Here is a 20,903-nt window from a genome sequence, read left to right on the forward strand (position 1 = left end):
CCGGTAAGTCAATAGCTGAATCATTTCTCTCAGATGCTAATTTCATTGGTAAAAATTAAAAATGTCGGTTTTGTTTCTAACGCGTATATCACATGTAATGTTACATATTACGGAACGTGCGTCGCGTGTTGGTCTTGTCAAATAAACAGTTGCGGTCGTTTGCGAGCGTTTATTTGACGTTTCCTTTACTTTGAAGAATGGTGAACGATAAACGTCGTCGATCTCGCTCCAGGTCTCGCTCCAGATCCAGATCGAGAGAACGACATGAACGGGACAAGGAACGTGAACGTGAACGTGACAAGGAGCGAGAGAGGGAAAAGGACAAGGAACGCGAAAGGGATCGAGATAGGGATAGAGATAAGGATCAAAGGATAAGAAACAAAGAGAGGGAGCGAGTGCCCGAACGAGAACAGGATCGCGACTTTTACAGGGATAGGTTGAAGAAAAAAGAAGATCGTCCTGAGCGTACAGAAAGTACAGAACGAACAGAACGGCCAGAACGACCAGAACGTCCAGAACGCCCAGAACGCCCTGAACGTCCAGAACGTCCAGAACGCACAGAACGCACCAAAAGCCCACCGTACAAGCGTGATCATCGCGAAAGAGAACACGACAGGGATTCAAAGAGGGGTGATTCATCAAAAGACAAATCAAAATCGTCCAGAGACGACGATAAAAAGAAGTCTACAGATGCCGCTCAGGCTCAACTGGAAGAGGAAGCTAAAGATGATGTTAAACTAGTCAAAAGGGAACCGCTCTCACTCGAGGAGTTATTGGCTAAGAAAAAAGCTGAAGAAGAGGCCAGGAGTAAACCTGTGTTTCTAACCAAAGAACAGAGAGCTGCTCTAGCCCTTCAAAAACGGCAGGAAGAAGTAGCAGCTATCCGTGCCAATGTCAACCGTCCTACATTCAGTACAATTGATCTCACCGGGGATGCCAAACAAGCAGATGATGATCGGAAAAAAGCTGTCGATAAAGAAATGGAACGGGACAAAAGGGATAAAGATTTGGACAGGGATAAAAGAGATAAGCGATCTGATGATAGAAAACCTAATTCAAATTCTGACAGAAAAGCAGACCCAAACGATAAAAGGAGGGACAGGTCAAATGAAGAGTATGCAAAGAATAAAGATAAAGAACGCGAAGAAGAAGCTATCAAGGCTAGATATTTAGGCCTCGTCAAAAAGAAACGAAGAGTTCGCCGTTTGAACGATAGAAAATTTGTATTCGATTGGGACGCCTCTGAAGATACGTCGAACGACTACAACGTTCTGTATAAAGATAGACATCAAGTTCAATTCTTTGGCCGAGGTCACGTCGCCGGTATAGATATAAAAGCGCAGAAGAAAGACCACAGTAAGTTCTATGGAAATTTGTTGGAGAAGCGAAGGACCGATCTTGAAAAGGAACGCGAAAAATTGAGACTGAAAAAGGTCAAGAAGAAGGAAGATAAGCAAAAATGGGACGACAGGCATTGGTCTGAAAAAGATCGGGATGAAATGACCGAAAGAGACTGGCGTATATTCAGAGAAGATTACAATATCACCATCAAGGGAGGTAGAATACCAGATCCGGTGAGGTCTTGGAAGGAAGCTGGATTCCCAGACGAAATCATGGACATTATAAACAAAGTCGGTTATAAGAGTCCTACTCCCATTCAAAGACAAGCCATTCCGATAGGACTTCAAAACAGAGACATCATCGGCGTGGCCGAAACTGGATCCGGTAAAACTTTAGCATTTTTAATCCCACTTCTTATGTGGATTCAATCTTTGCCCAAAGTGGAACGACAGGAAGACGCAGACCAAGGTCCTTACGCAATAATCCTAGCTCCAACCAGAGAATTGGCTCAACAAATTGAAGAAGAGACTAATAAATTCGGTATACCTCTCGGTATTACGTCTGTAGTCGTGGTAGGAGGTCTTTCAAGGGAAGAGCAAGGATTCAAATTGAGGCTTGGATGTGAAATAGTAATTGCAACACCGGGTCGTCTCATCGACGTTTTGGAGAATCGTTATTTAGTACTCAATCGATGCACTTACGTAGTATTGGACGAAGCAGATCGTATGATAGACATGGGTTTCGAACCAGACGTTCAGAAAATATTAGAATTCATGCCTGTGACCAATCTAAAGCCTGATACAGAGGCTGCCGAAGACGCCACCATACTATTGGCAAATTATCACAGCAAGAAGAAGTATCGACAAACTGTCATGTTTACGGCAACGATGCCAACTGCCGTTGAGAGATTGGCCAGGAACTATTTGAGGAGACCTGCCGTGGTTTACATAGGATCAATAGGCAAACCGGTAGATAGAACAGAACAGATAATCTACATGGTGAGCGAAAGTGAAAAACGCAGAAAGCTAACGGAACTATTGCAGAGAGGTGTAGAGCCGCCTATCATCATCTTCGTCAACCAAAAGAAAGGTGCAGACGTTCTGGCTAGAAGTTTGGAGAAACTGAGCTTCAACGCTTGTACTCTCCACGGTGGTAAAGGTCAAGAACAGCGTGACTTTGCTTTGGCGAGTCTTAAGAATGGTTCTAAAGATATATTAGTGGCCACCGACGTTGCCGGTAGAGGTATCGATATCAAGGACGTGAGCATAGTCATCAATTACGACATGGCGAAGTCTATCGAGGACTATACGCATCGTATCGGTAGAACTGGACGAGCTGGAAAGACCGGCAAGGCTGTGACTTTCCTCACCAAAGAAGATTCGATGGTGTTTTATGATTTGAAGCAAGTTTTGATGGCCAGCTCGGCGTCGACATGTCCTCCCGAATTGATGAATCATCCCGATGCACAGCACAAACCGGGAACAGTAGTCACGAAAAAACGACGCGAAGAGATGATATTCGCCTAATTTATATTAAAAATGTGTTGATTCTAAATTAAACCTACACTTAATTATGTACTTTAGATCATTTTCAAGGATTGTAACTTAATATTGATTTTATTTTTGTAGAAACTGTTCATTAAATCCAATTTATAGATTACAATATTCACTTGTTATTATTTTACAGTAATTCCCATATAATGTGTTTTCTTACAACACGGTTTCTATATAAGATTTTTGGCGGGAAAATAATTGTGTTTTGTATAAAACATATAACCTTCAAATTTTTTTCAGTCCACTTTCCATATACATAACATGTTTTCCCATTACATGTAATTAACAGTTTGCCCGCGGCCGTCTTCTATGGAAGCTTTGTGCGACAAGTCTGTAACGCGACTGTCTTCCATAGAATTTCTGAACTTTGCACGGGATTTTGAAGCTTATATGCGCCTATTTCAACTGTTTTAAGGTTCAAAATTGGTTGAATATATTACTGAGAGTTGAATGCCATCTATTTAATTTGCTTAAAATGAATATATACCAGTCAAAATTAGTTTTTTGTGGAACCATAATGAAACCTCGTTAATGTGACGTCACGTCTGTTGAACAATGGCGACGATACGTCTCAATTGTATGAAGAGTGATTATTTGACAATTAAGCCAAAACTACGAGATATATTATGTATTTTACTGTTTAAAATAATACTTTATGTGTTAATTAACATATCTGGTTACTTGAGTAAATATTAAAATCTGTATTTAAGGTCGAAAAATCGATTGCCAAATTCGCGAAAAAGGTGCCGCGTACAGGGCTTGTTCGCTATATTTATTGCCGTGGGCAAAAACACTGAATAGTACAGAACTTCATGTTCTTAGATCCACGCTGTGACAGTGAGTGTTTTCCAAACCGAATTCGGGTGTAGTTGCACATATTTCTCTTACATTTCTTCAAATATGGGATTATCGATCACTGTCAAGCAATGATAAAATATCACCGAAAATACTCTAGGGGATGATTTTTAAATATTCTAGGGGACCATGTATATGAGCTAGGGGTTATTATATTATGTGTATGTTTAATGGTAAGTTTTAAATGCTACAGGATGGTGAATATTGAAAATGTTTACAATAATATAATATGTATGTATGTTCATCATAAATTTTTATTCCTATCCATTCTGTCAAAATTGATTTTGTATATTTATATATATACATACATACGATATAATTGGCTAAATAAATACATTCTGATACTTAAAATTTATATATCAATAAATACATAGTAAAATAAAAATGTACAAATTTATGTTTTAAAAAAAAAACATTCACAATTTGGAACGATTATGCAGAAAATCAAAGATTTACAAATTCAATCGGATAATACTTTTCGTTTTGTCATATATGTATGACACATTAAGATAAAAATAATCCCAAAGACATCATTAGGTGTTCGTGCTTGCAATAAATAAACATACATAGAACTAGTATGTGACACTCTACTTCTTCGTTTCCTCAGGTTTGGTTGAAGCTTCTAGGGGAGACGCTGTTGGAGGCATTATAACATTCTTGGCAGATTTACCTACATTGCCGACTAAACTGATGAGGTCGTCAAAATTTTTAGGTATAGAAATTTCCGGAAAGTTAATCTCTGGTTGAGGATCGCCCGGTTTAACTGTAGACGAATTTAAGAAAGTATAAATACACGACAATTAATAAAAAAGGTAATTAAAATATCATGTAAAAAATAATACCTCCATAAACGAAATTGTAAATAATATTAGTCAACAATTTTCCTTGGGCGACTCCTTCAGAAGCGTACTTATTAGTTTGTTCTGGAAAGCATATTGCTCCCATTGTTCCAGTTCCGACTAAAGTATAAGTCACTTTCTGCAATAAAATATAGTATTAAATAATAAAAAAAGACATACATAATCAAAATTGATATTATGATCAAAATTACTTTGAAGAAGCCACCGCGTAGTCCAAATATAAGACCAGTCAAAGCACCCATGGCGACGGCACCGACACGTTGAGCTTCATTGTCCTCTTCCCTCAAATAAGCAACGACGACTGAAATCAAAACATAACGATTCAAAATTTGGATAAGCACAAAGCTAGATTACAAAACGATACTAACAATTGAATTTATCGGCACTTTCAGATACATAATCCCCAGTTTTTGTCGTTAAACCCTTGACTTCCTTTAAAGCGCTGATGACTCCCACACGGACTGTGCTTATGGGTTCTAATAGGATTTTTTCTAATTCGTTTGTTTCTTCAATTTTTACTTTGTTTACGGTTGACCTGGAAAGTAAGCAGCGATAGTAATTTAATAGTAAATTTAATATGCCGTTGCTTGATTAATTCCATTGTAACTTACATATTAGTGGGATAGACGGGAAGCTCTGAAGGTCGGCATACTATTTTGTTGGAATCGTCTTGTGTGTCGGGTGTTTCTTGAGATTTTATTATGGGAGTAGCCGCCAGCATGATGGCTGGCGGTCCTAATATATAACTGGATGAACCGGAAAAAATTTTGCGGGCGAACTGTGAACATAAAAAAATGATTATGATTTCATTTGAAAATTTAGTCAATATTTCACACTATCTAAATTTCAAGTTGAAACTATGAGCAATGTTGCAATTTTACGTCGGTTTATATTTTCATATAATTGATTTATTTGATTTTCGTTTTAATTGATATAGAAAATTGTATACATTGAGGTTAAATTTAACGACTGAAAGATTGATTGATCGTTTTTGAAACGTTAATTTGACAGTTGTGATAGGTTCTGCCGAAACGTCAGATCAATGGAGAATTTGTGATTACAACGTGCAAATCGTTTGAATTCGTCTACAATATAGAAACATCTTACCATTTTAAAGATATTGCAGAAATTACATAAAAGTGTCAGCTGCCACTTGGGTGTACGTATTCGTAATTTTTTTTTGGCCTTAACACATGTGTTGTCAAAACTTTTGATGTTTTTTAAAAATTGAATTTAACGATTCAAATAGATTGAAATTGTGACAAATTTGGCAATAATAACTTAACCGATGTTTAAAATGCTATGTAAAAATAACAATACTTGCTTTGTCTCTACATGAATGCAAAATATACTTTATCGAATAAATATAAACAAAAAATTCTTTAAGCGTAGTATTTCATTGGAACTATTTGCATTTTCTAGCGCTTATAAAACATGAAAATGAAAAATGTTTACATATTTTAGTGGCTGGCTGAAAAGGTTTTACGTTAGGTAGGAAGGTATGTAGGTATACTTGTTTGATACAATATTGAAAACTTCAGCTGCTATCAACATTTCTGAAAACCTTTTTTAATAAATATAAAATTGGATGATGTTCAATCGACTGTGCGACTAAAAAATATTGTAAAAGGTCATATTGCGGGCAATACATTGTCATGAAAATTTTTGAAAACATTGTCATATTCCGAATTCCGATAAAAGTGGTTATAATTTCGTGGATCCAAATGATAGTGAAATACATACGCAAAATGTGGAAAATATGTGGATGCGTGTGAAAAGAAAGATGAGGCGTCAATTTGGCACAACGCGTGCCCGTTTTGATTCATATTCAAATGAATTTGTATTGAACCACAAACGAATGCGTGTATATTTCATTCGCAATGTGTGGAATATTTCCGTACGCTGCCCAACCGTCCGAAATTATATGCGAACCAGGCAGTATATGTCGGAGTATTTCATCAGGTAAAAGTCGAGTTAATTCAGGGCACGGCAATACTAAAGTAGTCGCAAAGATTAACCAATGACAGGAAGGAGCGGGTCGACCAAGCCTCGCTTCCGAGCCTAGAGCAGAGCATCGTAACCTCTGGATATACGACTCGTAGAGTTTGTCAGCTATGTACTTCATCGGCAGTCGCTAGTTATTCCGTATATGCATAGGTGACAAAATGCTGTTGCGTAGGGGTGGGTGGAGGATCCAAGTAAAAGACCAAAGTCGTTTCACAGCATTTATTGATGATTAAGGAGATACACGCACTGGCAGTGCTCAGTCCAGAATGCCCTGATATCGCCTAAGTATCGCCTTATAAGGGATAGATCTCCCAGGACATCTTCGACGTCTAATCTGTTTACTTATTGTCATCATAGATGTATAATACATAGATCTGCCCTCACGGTTTATACTGGTCTCCCTTTTGGCACATGCAAAATACATGGCGCATGCACACTTTTCTCTCAGTAGGTTAGTAGCTTCTAAGTAGGAAAGGTCGATTGCGGAGATCTTGTCGATAGATATGCGGGGATCTTTTCATCTTTTCGTCACTAACTGAGGGGTGCGGGGGGTTTAACTAGCGGGGGGAAGTGAAAAAACGCCAACCGCTGCGTTGTACGGGAAAAAAATTTTTTTTCCCAACTTCCCCCCCCCGCTAGTTAAACCCCCCGCACCACTCAATTAGTGGTGACAAGATCTCCAATGAAATTTGTTGTAATGCCATATCTAGTCTATTCTAGATCTATGATTGTCATGGTCACGTATTCGGATATGCATTCCCACGACATTCGGTCCCATGGTACGGTCAGTTCTGAGAAGTGCAATCATTGTTTAGCTTACTTGCACTTACATAGTTTGCAACTAATCCTCAAAACCAATTATCACGGTCGCACGGCCTCGACGCTTTGACTTAATCCGATTGTCCTTAGGCCAAACCGATCCGATTGTCCTTAGCGCGATAAACTGTCGCGCTTACTATGAACACTATTAGATATTAGTATGAACAGCGACACTTCTGCGACTTTGTCGCAGCGACATTGTCGAGACTATGAACAAGGCCTTAACCGGCGGCTCTTTACTAACCTCTTATTTTAGTATACGTAACAATGCTAACTAACATCGCTTTTCTCCCTAACTCGCACGCATTAGGCCGAAGTGCTGTTCGGGGAACACATATGGAAAAATGTGTAATTGTGGTTGTTAATAATGATTCCTTTCTGTTGCTTTACTTTCCTTTATTGAAAAAGAGAAGAGGGACTGCCGGCTGGTGTGTAGAGATTGGCACATCACCTATCGAATGTTAAATTGATACTAATATTAATGAACCCAGTGCACCGTCGGTAGCCCTCTATTTATACATTTATACTAAATATCTGGTGGGGAGCGACCATAACAATATGAAGATTGTCCAACATATTGTTACGTACGCCGCGGATTAAGCGAATAGAATCCCAGAGACTGTGTGACCGTTCAAGGATTATCTGTAACGGATATCTGTTAACGGATTAACTAAATGCATACCGTGAGACTGGTATAAGTGGTTTGAAGGATTAGCGACAAGCTAAGTGCATGAAAGCTAAACAATGATTGCACTTCTCATACCGTGGGAATACATATCCGAATACGTGACTATACAGTAGGTAAACAGATTAGACGTCCTGAGAGATCTACCTCTTATAAGGCGGTACGTAGGCGATATCATGTCATTCTGGACGGAGCACTGGCAATACGTATATCTCCTGAATCATCAATAAATGCAGTGAAACGACTGTTGGCCTTTTACTTGGATCCTCCACCCACCCCTACGCAACAATATTGTTACGTACGCCGTGGATTAAGCGAATTGTACTTAGACCAACGGATATCTGTTATCGGTTAACTAAATGCATGCACTTACTTCCAAAGATTATATCTGGACTCTAAGTGCATTTAGGCTAAACAATGACCGATATTAGTTATTTCTCAGAATCGGTACGGGGAGACCCAATATCGGGGAAATACATATCCGAATACGTGACTATACAACAGGTAAACAGATTAGGCGTCCTGAGAGATCTACCCTTTATAAGGCGGTACGTAGGCGATATCAGGGCATTCTGGACTCAGCAGTGACACTGCGTGTATCTCCTAATCATCAATAAATGCTGTGAAACGACTGTTGGCCTTTTACTTGGATCCTCCACCCACCCCTACGCAACAATATTATCGCGTTGCACAAGTTACGATGCTCTAGCCTAGAGGGTCCACCCTGTCGAGAATTCCGACTTTTACCATTTTTGGTATGAAATATTTTCAAAATGCAAACATTGAAACTTTACAACTTGGTCGCATGCAACCTCTTTTGTGATACCGTTAGGTGGATGAGTGATGAGTGATGAGTGATGAGACCCTCGCTCACTTCAGCTGTGACGGATGAGCGCAAGAGCTGAAAAGGTTAAGCATCGCTCGGAGCGGTACGTGTGGGAGTGCAGGAGTGTGGGTGCGAGCGTGTGCGTGTTTCGAGTGGCGAGTGTTTGTATGTAGCCGGTAGCGGCGCGGAGCGTCTTGTCAGTGGGGCGCCGCCCTGCGACTCGGGACTCCGCCACCACCCACCATCCCCCTCCACCCTCACCCCGCAAGTGAGTGACTCAAACGACGAGTGATGACGGTGACGGACACGGACACGGACACGGATACACCCCTAGTCGGTGCGAGTGTAGGTGTGTCTCGTCGTAGGATCGCGATCTCGCTCTCGCTCTCGCTCTAACGCGCGCTCCCCGCATCTCTCCGTCCCGCTCCCCCGTTAGGCGGGGGCGCGCCTCTGACCCACATTCGGCCACGGCTATCGACATCCGCCCCTCTCCCTCTCCCTCTACCCCTGCACCCCACCCCACCCCACCCCCCGCGCCCCAATCTTCCCGACGGGCTTCCGGTGCGCGTTCCCCCGCTTCCGGTCGACGAGCGCCTGAAAAAGATAATAAACTCGCCTGTCAACTTGGCCTGTCATCTCCACTAACATTGCACGTCCATCATTTACTATGTTCATTCATGATTTCGTTCCCAGTGCGCGAGTGTTAGTGTGTGCGTGCGCGTGTAATACACATACGGGGTTTAATTAATGAAATCGAATTTGTGTGCCATTTCATTCTTAGAAGATCGATTCGATCACCAGTGGCGTGGCGTAATTTGCCCTTATATTTATTTATTTTATTTATTTATTTTATTTAAATTGGCACACATACAGTGAGACAAAATAAATACAAATATAAATGAAAATATTATATTCCATGCACGGTGAGCACCACATAGTAAAATTAATAAACAATGAAGGTGATCACAATTTTTTTTTTTTTGATTTTTAAATGCTTTTAATTATTACGAAATTTCACAAAATGTTCACAAAACATCTTATATCTATTTTAATAGCTACTGATCTGCTGATCATTTTCTATTTTACAATTTAATTTAATTTGGTTAGTAATCATAGTATTATATTATTCTAATGTTAATCTACAGCATAATGGGAAAAAATAGCTCAAACATCTATTTACAATCCTTATAAATGTTCATAATACATCTAATACATAATATTAATTAAAGACTCTCTAAAGTCGATGACCTAAAGAAGACTGTGTGTAGGTAATCTGTGTGTTATACCTGAAGGGTATAGACATTTTGTTGTAATCACCGAGACTCTTCACAAGTGTGTTAGTATGGTTATTGTGATCACAATCTAAAATACTCGGCAGTTTTCGGCAGAAATTCTGCTAGTTATAAATTCAGAAACTCCAGTGTAAACCAGTCTTTATAAACATTGACAAGGATTACACGAAACATGTTCAATGCATTTTTTTTCAATGCTACCTGGAAAGGTTTAGCGGGTAGTATTAAAAATAAGCTAATATAATAATAATAAAAATAAACTGCCACTTTCAGTTGACGGATGCTTACCAAATTTTACCTATACATAAGTTGGTATTAAGCTTAAACTTCTAGATATGAAATATTCTGAGAAAACACATAAAAAACCTCGATTTTCCAGAATAAAAGTACTTATTTCGGTTGAGGTAAAAATATTCAAAATATATTACAGTATAAAATTTATAATGTCTATTACACGTTAAAAAATTTCAGTCTGCTTCGGTTAGCGGTTTGGGAGATGATTGAATTCAAAAACTTAAAAAATAGAAGACACTATAAGGGGAGATACCATTTCTGGTCAACTTATAAATTTGAAAAAAATTTACGCCGTATCGATAAGAATTTCAGTAACTGATACTAAGTTTCAGTTCGATAGGGCTTACGGTGTTCAAAAAATCTCCAAAATACACACACACATTTTTTGTTGATCATGAAAACGTGTTCAGTGATCGATTCTGAGTTTTAATCAGTCAAAATCTCAAGTTCGAATTTTCGTATGATCACAAAACTTGATCTATTGTTACTACATACATAGAAATTACTCATATACACTTGTATATTAGTAATTTTAATGACGAGTTACATCGACTGAAACTGAACCGTTTTTTTTTTCATATAAATATGTATAGTATGTGCATACGTTCTACCGAAAAGGAGAATAGAGACTCGGAAGTTTCCATATTAGAATTCGTCGATCGTAAATCAGGGACTGCTTTGCATATTTTCTCTTTTCCTTTTCGAACTACTTACATATGTATTGTATATAAGCTTGTTATTTTTTGATGGAATTTTCAACAACTTCTTCTATTTGGTCTGTCTTTATTTATAAAATCTTCTATATGAACATTTAATCATATATAATTAGTACTATATATAATTCGTACATTTATTCATATAAATTTTATTTAATAAATATTATTCATATACATACATATATAAGTTCACAAAACCTTTTAAGACTATTTTAGTTAATAATTACCGATCCAGTGATCGTTATCTATTTTACACATTATTTTTCTTGTTATTTAAAGCATAACAGGATAAATAGCTCAAAAACTGATAAAACCGAGTCATTGAAAAATGAAACAATTCTAAAAATGATATATGTATCTGAATAAACCGACCGATCAAATAAATTTTAATATAATATATTGATGCTCAATAATTTATTTTTATCATTTTTCAGTATTATTATAAGTCATTTGATATATTAACTGAAACTTTTCATTTAAATTTTCGATTTGCATATTTGCACAGTATTGGAGTGATTTTTATACAACTCGTATGACAACAAAATAGCATATATGTATTTAAATGCAAAATATTTGAAATTTAAATTATGCCATAAACGATTTCTATAAATTTCTATCGTAACATGTTTAATTTATATTCCAACTTTTAAGTGGGATTCCAATGTTAATTCTATTCCAATGCTAAAATTTTATTTTATCAAAGGAATTCTTCATCAGTTATTTCGCGAAAGCTTGCATTTTTCAAATTTAATTTAATTCACATACATATTTGGGTGCTACTTTAGTATGCGATCTACCTTCACGTTTTTACTTTAATATGCGGTCTCAGTTCTCGTGTGTGACACTGAGACTTAATAATACTGACCCTAACAACCTAATTTTAAATCAATAGGGCCAACCTTAACTTAACCTAACCTATTCTGACCCTTAAATAAATAGGTGTTGGCTGCTAAGATATCTTTTTTTTGTGAAAATATTGATGAAATAAAACTTAATAAAAACATATCTTATCTGCCAACACCTATTTATTTAAGGGTCAGATTAGGTTAGGTGAAGTTAGGGTTGGCCATATTCATTTAAGATTTGGTTAAGAGATATGTATCTGCTGACGATATTTTGATAAAAATTGTAATAAACATTTCGTTGCTACGATACAAATAAAAAAAAAATAGTCGACTGCGATTCAAAAGTAGATCGCATACTAAAGTAGCACCCATATTTGACTCTTTCGGAACGTACCACAGTATTGTAGAGCTGGTGTCAACACCGATGTGTTAATTATACAATCAAATCATATTTAAATCATTGTAAATATTTACCTCTTAGACGGACGCTAGTTATTGTTGTTGATTTAGTAAATTGAATGATCACTCTGGCATTGATTGTATCACCGAACTAATATTTACCGTGGCAGAGATGCTAAAATTATTCGTGCTCTTTGTATATATGTAATTATAATGAAGTTTTTCAATAAAATTATCGTACATCCATCTAAGAATAGAATTAACACTGCATAATTATTGTAAATATGCATATTTACTACACTATCGAAAACATTTTGCAGAAACAGTGACACATTTAGAAAACGTCCGAAGATAAATTTATGTAATTATTCATATAAAATGATGTTTATATGTTTAAAACGAATACAATATCAGATGATTTCTGTTGTATTCGTTTTAAAGCTGTTGGAATTTTAACGCTCGAGTTTGCTTGAGTTGAATTTAATCTTCAATGTCGTCGTCGTCGGCAGATTAAAAACACTCCCACTATGAAATCATCATGAGTCATTGTTATTTACCTTGCGCTGTTGTTAAACGTGCACGTTTTCACGTTACAGGTGTTGGAAGATTGACGGAACTGATTTTGGCCTAGTGTAGTGAAACACCAATGCGTTGAAATGAGTTTTATTACAAAATCGCACGCAGCACGTGATTCGACGCCTCGCAGAATAACCGACGACTTATAGAAGTCTCGTCATCATGGAGTCGGAGCTGCCCCTCGGGGGCTCGAACTCGACCGGTCACTTGTCATCGACGGGAGTCGCTTTCTCCGGTGGCGGAACTGGTAATTTTCGCTATTTTGAATGCTCGAGGTTTTATAGTTGAGATTATGTGTTGTTTTTTTTGTTGTTGTTTATTTAGGACGAATGCACCATTCTTTGAGCACTCCGGCTGGAGTCGACTGTGGAGGTGGAGGTAGTCTGTTCCGGACGCCTCCAGCCACGCCGAAGAAAGGCGGGAAGATGTTGGCCGTCAGGGTGCAAATGCTCGATGATTCTATCACAATGTTTCAAGTGCAGGTAAAATTAAAATATACCCATTTGACCCTCATCTGAGAACCCTCATTCTAAACAATAGTGATTTTTCAAGACATGTAGTGCCCACAAAATCATTTCCATGAGTTGTCACTAGTTTCAGCTATAAAGAGATTAAGCTCATCCGTTTCTTTGAACTTTTTATTAGTTTTTTATACACAGAAAGAATCCTTTTCAGCAACCTTTGCTTTGGCATTCTGAATACATGTCTTAGTTAACCTGATTGATACTTCTCCATATAAATGGTTAATGGGTCAATCTCTAGCCATTGTTTAGTTACTCTCCTGACCCATCTCAATTCTTCGGGGTTCGTAATTGGTTGATGGATGAACTATTACTAGAATTTACTCGCCTTTATAGTTCCAGCACTGTACAAATTGATCGGTTCCCGGAAGAATGCACCGAATTGCATTGAATATCTTAATTTTCAAAGGCGCTCAAAAAGAACTTACGCAATAGAATTCCACAAAAAAAGGGTAAGCACCCTCGGATAGCATACAAATACCCCTTGAGACGCTTTTTTCTGGAATTCTATTACGTTAGTTCTCCTTGAGCGTCTGTGAAAGTTTTGATGTCTCGAAAGTGCGGCTCTGTTGAGTGCATTTATCCAATCATCAGATTGATTTTTCTCCATTGAACCGGTAGTAGCTTTTCTGCTGCTCGAATCCTGGATGCGATACTTCGCTAGGATCCACAATTTATGTTTGTAGATTACTTTATAGATGCTCATTTTTGCTTTTTGTTTGAGTTTTATGATTATACACAGAGTTGTAATGATTTTATAGATGTTATCTTAAGCTGCTGCCATTTTTCTTTCATCTAAGATCACCTGTTTCTATTCCCTGACAATAAGATACTCGATATCGAATCGTCGGTAATTGTCTCAGAATTACAACAAGACTGTCTTTGTTCAGCAGTTTTTCAATTTAGTAAAACAGAAACATTAAAATATCAGCAAAAATGTGTGGTATGAAGCCTCGTTTTCACTATATTTTTTAAATGCTGCCGAAATTTGGACAATAAAGGAAGAAAGAAAGTTTGGAGACGAATGTTGAGGATCAATTTTGAAATCAATTAAATTCTGGAAGAGTTGTATATTAAAGATCGTCTGTCAAAAATATGTTTGCTACCAATTCTCCAGTTTTTTGGACACTGAGCGAGAAGAGACGACTAGCCTGGAAAATCTTGTTGTACTTGGTGCCATAGAGGGGAAAATATGAATTTATCTCTCATATGTATGTATGTACAGTGGGATGATCAAATCAGGTCGGCTATTGAATGTTCTGTTGTTGATGAAATGTTGTTTCAAACTCACCCCAGCTTATAGAGGTCACCGTCCTCAGTATTGAAAGACCAACTATAATATAATGAAAATAGATTAGTGAATAATATGTACTTATCAAATTAGCGTATTGTTTAGTTAGACAGTTCAATCAGTGTTCATATGAAAAAGTCAATCGTACAAAATATTGTGTGAATATTTCATTTGACAAAATCTGAACCAAATCATAGTCGCCGTTGAATCAATTATGGCAATAATAATTGCAGCATGTCTGTACGTAAACATAATTGCCGTCATTGCGACAGGTTCTCTGTCCACAACATTGTCAGAAATTATGAGACCAATTTATCCGTTTGTTCGTTCGGTCGGTTCGACATTGACATTTTTTTCCCCCGTGGTTCATCATGCGGTTGGAATAATAATGAAATTCAATTATGAATGTGACAATTGCATGTTCGTGACTATCTATTCAATTGGCGTCGTTGATCTTTCAATTGTCTTTGTCGCGTATATATCGCAGCACTACGACAGGTACAGTTAAACGGCTTGCAGTTGAAATTGATTATTGTTTCGTTCTATTTCAGGCCAAAGCTCTCGGCAGGGTTCTCTTCGATCAAGTGTGTCGGCAGTTGCATCTATTGGAGGCCGACTACTTCGGATTAGAATATCAAGAACTCGGTGGTACAAAGGTAGCGATTTATTTCACAGTTATGAATATTGTTTGTAATATTGCCGGGTGTTTATTTAAATGTGAATTATTTTTTAGTATTGGCTGGATCTCGAAAAACCAGTATGTCGTCAATTAGGGCTCTCGTTAGTGGACCCGCTCCTCAGATTCTGCGTCAAGTTCTACACTCCGGATCCCGCTCAGCTCGAAGAGGAATTCACCAGATACTTGTTTTGCCTGCAGATTAAGAGAGACCTCGCACACGGTTGTATTCAGTGTAATGAAAATACTTTGGCGCTCATGGCTAGTTATATCGTTCAAGGTATAACAATACGTCGATGTTTTGTTTTCGTATGTTTATTTTAATACGGGTTTGTTTTATTCTGTTTATAATTTTTTTTTCTTGTAGCTGAATGTGGCGATTTTGTACCGGAAGACTATCCAGATCATACGTACTTAAGCAGTTATAAATTCTTCCCATTACAGGATGCCAATTTAGAACGGAGGATTATGGAGAATCATAAAAAACATATGTACGTTTATATGAAGCATTTAAATGGTTTGGTTTTTTTTATGTATGTTTTGATTTTGATTTGTGTTTTTCATTTTAGAGGTCAAAGTCCTGCCGAAGCCGATTTAAATCTATTGGAAACTGCACGAAGATGTGAATTATACGGTCAGAATTGCTTCATTGCTGGTTCACTTTGGATTTTTTTTTGTGTTATTATTAACGTTTCTAATGAATTGTAGGTATGAAAATGCATCCAGCTAAAGATCACGAAGGTGTGCCGTTAAATATTGCCGTAGCACATATGGGAATCGTCGTTTTCCAACATCTGACTAAAATCAATACGTTTAGTTGGGCCAAAATAAGGAAGATTTCCTTCAAAAGAAAACGTTTTCTTGTAAAACTGCATCCCGAAGGATACGTTAGTGTTTATTGTGCACGTTTAATATTTAAATTAATGATTATATATATTAAATTGTGTTTAATTTTAGGGTTATTATCAAGATCTGGTAGAGTTCTTCTTCGAAGGTCGAAACGAGTGTAAAAATTTTTGGAAAAAGTGTGTAGAAAATCATGGTTTCTTCCGGTGTTCAGCGGTTAAAAGAGCACCTCGACATAAGACTCGTGTTCTTTCCAGAGGTTCCTCTTTCAGGTAGAGTTTATTTGTTATTATGCGGGTTTATCTGGGTTTAATTTTGTTACCAATTTTTGACCCATTTGAACTGAATCAATTTGTTTTTGAATTTTGGACTAATACTTGATCATTGATGGTTTTGTTGGTGTGTTTAGGTATAGCGGACGCACTCAGAAACAAATGGTCGAATTTGTCCGAGATAACTACGTAAAACGTCAAACATTCCAGAGGTGAGTGAACTGTTTTTAGTCGTTGATTTTTATTTTTGTGTTATACATAATAGTTTGGCTTATTGATTGCATGTATTGTGCTTAAGTAAAAAGATATATACATATATAGTACCTGTGAAGAGTTTTTTATTGAATTTCTTCCGTACTATGTATTATTTAGTGTATAAATGTTAGTCGTGTTTAGTAGCTGTGAATTTATTCGATTTTATTTTTACTGAAAGGTTTCTCTACGTTGTTTCATATTCGCGTTTCTATCTATATTATTATTTTAAAATAGAGAGCATGATTATTTTTGTCTGTAAAAAAATAGTGGAATTTGGTTATTGAAAGAAGGAAATATTTTTGAATGAAAGATGCCATTATTTATGTAACCATATTTCACTTTTTAATAATAATAAAACAGCAGTTTTGGACTTCTCGATTGTTGTCATACTATGTATATTATTAATTGAGAAGTACTGATTTTAATATTTAATCTATATTAGGGTTCTTTTTATTGTTTTATAATGATGTAATCAATTTGCTTCTAAAAGGCCTCTTCCTCGACAGTGACTTTTTGTCGCCATTTGGCATACAAACTTGTTTCTAGCAAACGAATTATTACATGTATTTGGAAGCTTTGATATTTTGCGTAAACCAGTGTCGACTTTATTGAGTGTATTCGTTAAGAGCATCTTCTGGTTTATGCTAAGTATTGTCGCGTAAGGGTGGGTGGAGGATCCAAAGTCGTTTCACAGCATTTATTGATGATTAAGGAGATACACGCACTGGCAGTCCTCCGTCCAGAATGTCTTGATATGGTCTAAGCGACCTGTCCTTATAAAGGACAGGTCGCTTCACTGTCACTTCTGAGAAGGGTCCAATAGCGGCCAATTCGGTGGCCATTGTTTAGCCTACTTGCACTTAGTCTGGAGATAATCATTGAAACCAATTATAACGGTAACACAGTCTCTGGGATGCTACTCGGCCTAATCCGATTGCACTTACTCGGCGGTGTACGTAACAGTATCAATACGGTATTCTGTGACCACATGTACGACCCAGTTGCCAAGAAGCAAGTTCCTATCACACAGCCTCGATGCTGAAGGGGCCTTTAAAATTACTATGTACATATTACATATATATATATATAATATCTTGAACATATTTTATCACATTTTTATTTAGCTTCATATTCATCACCAAAGCTTTTTGATCCTCGTGCTTGCATTTACTTTTCATAAACGCTTAGACGACTTAAATATTAGCGAAATTAATGTTGTGATTTGTATCAACAATTTTATACACTTAATTTTGTTTGTATATTTTCTATTATTATTATTATTTTTTTTAATAAGATTCCTTTTTTCTTTCCATTTTTTCCTGATTTTAATCTGTTCATTGAAAAAAAAAAATGGCCTACGGCAAGTGACTGAGGAAATATTTTTACAAACGAATCGACGCGCTGTTTACATAATTAGTGTGATAAGATACGACACTTAAAGTAATGCATATTTAGGTTTTAAAATAGATTGACGTGTTCGGAATATTGTATTAAATCGAAAGGGAACATTTTTCGCAAATTAATTACATATTTTTGCATGTTTTATACATATTTTTAAATGACTTCGAAAATCTTACTCTACTAACAATTGAATCGTTGATTTTCTTATCTAAAGATCTGTTCCGTGTTTACACTGTAAATACATACTAGTGTTTCATTCTGTTGATTTTTAATTAACGAAATTAATTTTAATAATATACTAAAACACACTACTGATAGCACTATGCTGATTTTCTGTATCTCATTTTCACAATCTTTACTTTTCAGTATAAATATTCTTTTCACTTTTTTTTATTCATTATACTTGTAATGCTAGATGTGAACCTAATTATTCCTTCTGTCGTACTCTCGTGTTTTTCATTTCATCATTTCATCTTCATATTAATTTAAAGTATATAAGTTTTGGAAAAGATCGATGTATTTTTTTTTTTTAACAAATAGTTTCATGCTCATCATGTGATGTGTTTTTTTTTTATTCAAATATACATAGGAGCTTATTATTTCTCCTGATTTGATTTTTTTTTAATTTCAAGTATATATAAAAATATATATATATTATTTAATACAATCCATTATTGTATTGGATTATGGATTTTTTTTTTTGAAACTGAAATGAAAACGATTGCAAAATACATTGTTTTTTTTTTAACACTAAGAAAATTAATAATTTAGATTCAATTCTTCTTTTCAATTGTCCTTTTATATTAATATATTTTAATATAATGAAAATAAGGCACACCGAAGCTATATATTCCGGTGTGTTTAAGTAAGGTCAATTATGTTTTCATTTGAATAAAGGTAGACGTATTTGCAAACACTGAATTAGCATAGATGGTATAAAATTAAACATCGGTCTGAAAGAAATACTCGCTTAGATGCCGTCCTCTGTCGCTTGTCCGCAGGTCACAGTCGTTCCGCGTAAGCCGCTCCCTGCGATCGAGCCGTGCCAACGTCAGCTCGGGCTCTGCCAATTTGATCAACTCCAGCATATCGGCGCATCCTTTGCTGCCGCTGCCTCCTGGATCTGATGGTTTGTTTTCATTTCAGTTTATGTGTCCACCCCCCCCCCCTTCGCTCTCTATCCTATATTTTTTATTTATTTTTCATATATTTATTATACATTTTTGCTCTTTGAAGTGCTTCGTGTATATATACATTATATTATTTTCATTTATGTTGAGTGTGAACAAACTGACGTTTTTAATTTCGTTTTTTAGATAATTGGAATGAAACTTGTTTTGATTTTAATTTTTGATTTCATCGTATCATATCATATGCATTTTTTTTTTATTAAATTTATATTTTAGTACAGTACACAATTTTGTTTTTAATATACTATATATGAAAAGATTCTTATAATAGAAATGTGTAGTTTATCGACAAAAAATGGTTTTGATGACACCTTTTTTTATTTTTATTTATAGATTTTTACATTAGTGAATCCAAAAACTTTTTGTAAATTTAATACGTTTAGGTTTAACTTGATTGTTATAAATCTATGTAATTATTTATAATTGAAAGTGTGTTTGCATGGAGTCAAATCTATTACAACTTGTTGTATATATGTACATAAGAATATATTATATTTTGAAAGGCCAAGTATAATCTGGTGGGGAGATAAATTTGAGACTAGTGTAATCGTTTTCTTGCACTGGAAAAGGGTAAATTTGATCGATTTTATCCATTTATAGAGTCGACAAACACACATACTGTTTGTTTAACAGTATAGGAAATTCACCCAGGTCAAAATTGTTTGATATTGTCCTCTATTTGATTGTATATACATATATTATTTAATTTTTGACTTTAAAAGCGTATTCTTATATATCAAAGCTAGTATTAAATATTATGAGAAATTATTTTAAAGTAAACTATTTGTGTTAATTGTTAATTATATTATATTACAAATTAGTACATTTGATATGTAGAGTAAAAGTAAATTTCTTTGTTTTCAGCAATCTCGTTGGAATGGGACAAGCAACCTCAATATCTGGAGGCTTCTCTGATGATGAAGGGCTACACGGGGGAGGCAGCCAGGGAGGCATTGGTGCGGAGGAAATCGGAAGGGATGACGGGGCCTCATCGCCAGCTCGGTACTCCTATGAGCTCTGCTGCCACGAAAGAGCCGGTATTTGATAGCATCACATTTTGTAAGATGGCTGTACCGTGAGACGATTTAACCAATTTAAATTTTTCTTTTAGGCTATCGGATTGGTGACACACGTGGAAGTCAACCATCACCGTATGGGGGATGCGTCTCCTCCGCGTCAGACGACGACACCGCTGGTAAAAATATGTTGTTTTTAATTGTGCTTTTAGTAGAGTTTGTATCTTTATTCGTTTGTTTGTGTGTGTGTTTCGTAGGGTTCTCCGGAGAGTACATGGAGCCAATCGACATCCCTGCACAGCAACAGCGCTCCAGAAGCTGCTCAGGTTCATCGGCTGGCTTCCAATTGGGCCGACGCCCAACAAGG

The 20,903-nt window shown here is 36.4% G+C and overlaps 3 protein-coding genes across 7 annotated transcripts in view; 2 read left to right on the forward strand and 1 right to left on the reverse strand.

Moving 5' to 3' along the window:
* The first annotated feature begins 91 nt into the window (after window positions 1–91).
* On the forward strand, window positions 92–2,999 carry LOC143916326 (putative ATP-dependent RNA helicase DDX23). Of its 4 annotated transcripts, XM_077437357.1 has the most exons (3): window positions 184–417; window positions 715–885; window positions 979–2,999. In XM_077437357.1, the coding sequence occupies exons 1-3, from the start codon at window positions 198–200 to the stop codon at window positions 2,865–2,867; spliced, it is 2,280 nt and encodes a 759-aa protein (XP_077293483.1). In that variant the 5' UTR covers window positions 184–197; the 3' UTR covers window positions 2,868–2,999. The 4 variants fall into 4 exon arrangements, with proteins under 4 accessions (XP_077293480.1, XP_077293481.1, XP_077293483.1 ...); XM_077437355.1 differs by having other exon boundaries at window positions 111–1,073; window positions 1,116–2,999; XM_077437356.1 differs by having other exon boundaries at window positions 544–2,999.
* A 975-nt stretch (window positions 3,000–3,974) lies between these two features.
* On the reverse strand, window positions 3,975–5,796 carry Mic26-27 (MICOS complex subunit 26/27). Its single transcript, XM_077437360.1, has 6 exons — window positions 5,717–5,796; window positions 5,221–5,387; window positions 4,978–5,144; window positions 4,801–4,910; window positions 4,592–4,727; window positions 3,975–4,512 (listed from the first exon to the last, which is right to left on the reverse strand). Exons 1-6 carry the CDS (start codon window positions 5,717–5,719, stop codon window positions 4,337–4,339), a joined length of 759 nt encoding a protein of 252 aa, XP_077293486.1. The 5' UTR covers window positions 5,720–5,796; the 3' UTR covers window positions 3,975–4,336.
* A 3,247-nt stretch (window positions 5,797–9,043) lies between these two features.
* Window positions 9,044–20,903, forward strand: part of LOC143916324 (FERM, ARHGEF and pleckstrin domain-containing protein 1-like) — a 38,284-nt gene continuing 26,424 nt past the window's right edge. The window contains exons 1-14 of one of the 2 annotated variants that reach the window (XM_077437351.1): window positions 9,044–9,295; window positions 13,089–13,315; window positions 13,393–13,550; window positions 15,432–15,536; window positions 15,614–15,836; window positions 15,924–16,047; window positions 16,126–16,190; window positions 16,265–16,443; window positions 16,514–16,674; window positions 16,812–16,886; window positions 19,332–19,459; window positions 20,385–20,557; window positions 20,632–20,715; window positions 20,794–20,902. In XM_077437351.1, the coding sequence (XP_077293477.1) occupies window positions 13,231–13,315; window positions 13,393–13,550; window positions 15,432–15,536; window positions 15,614–15,836; window positions 15,924–16,047; window positions 16,126–16,190; window positions 16,265–16,443; window positions 16,514–16,674; window positions 16,812–16,886; window positions 19,332–19,459; window positions 20,385–20,557; window positions 20,632–20,715; window positions 20,794–20,902 (1,669 nt within the window). In that variant the 5' untranslated portion in view covers window positions 9,044–9,295; window positions 13,089–13,230. The remainder of the gene's footprint in view (window positions 9,296–13,088; window positions 13,316–13,392; window positions 13,551–15,431; window positions 15,537–15,613; window positions 15,837–15,923; window positions 16,048–16,125; window positions 16,191–16,264; window positions 16,444–16,513; window positions 16,675–16,811; window positions 16,887–19,331; window positions 19,460–20,384; window positions 20,558–20,631; window positions 20,716–20,793; window position 20,903) is intronic. The other variant, XM_077437352.1, reaches the window with a different exon arrangement.

Source organism: Arctopsyche grandis, chromosome 9 (genome assembly GCF_051622035.1).
Source record: "Arctopsyche grandis isolate Sample6627 chromosome 9, ASM5162203v2, whole genome shotgun sequence".
Lineage (NCBI taxonomy): Eukaryota > Metazoa > Arthropoda > Insecta > Trichoptera > Hydropsychidae > Arctopsyche > Arctopsyche grandis.

Bases quoted from the DNA above. Each gene is read 5' to 3' on its own strand.
- Mic26-27 (XM_077437360.1), bottom strand. The intron at 4,911-4,977 runs GTTAGTATCGTT...TTTTGATTTCAG, and splicing joins AAGTGCCGATAAATTCAATT to TCGTCGTTGCTTATTTGAGG. The intron at 4,728-4,800 runs GTAATTTTGATC...ATTTTATTGCAG, and splicing joins TACGCGGTGGCTTCTTCAAA to AAAGTGACTTATACTTTAGT.
- LOC143916326 (XM_077437354.1), top strand. From the start codon at position 198: ATGGTGAACGATAAACGTCGTCGATCTCGCTCCAGGTCTCGCTCCAGA.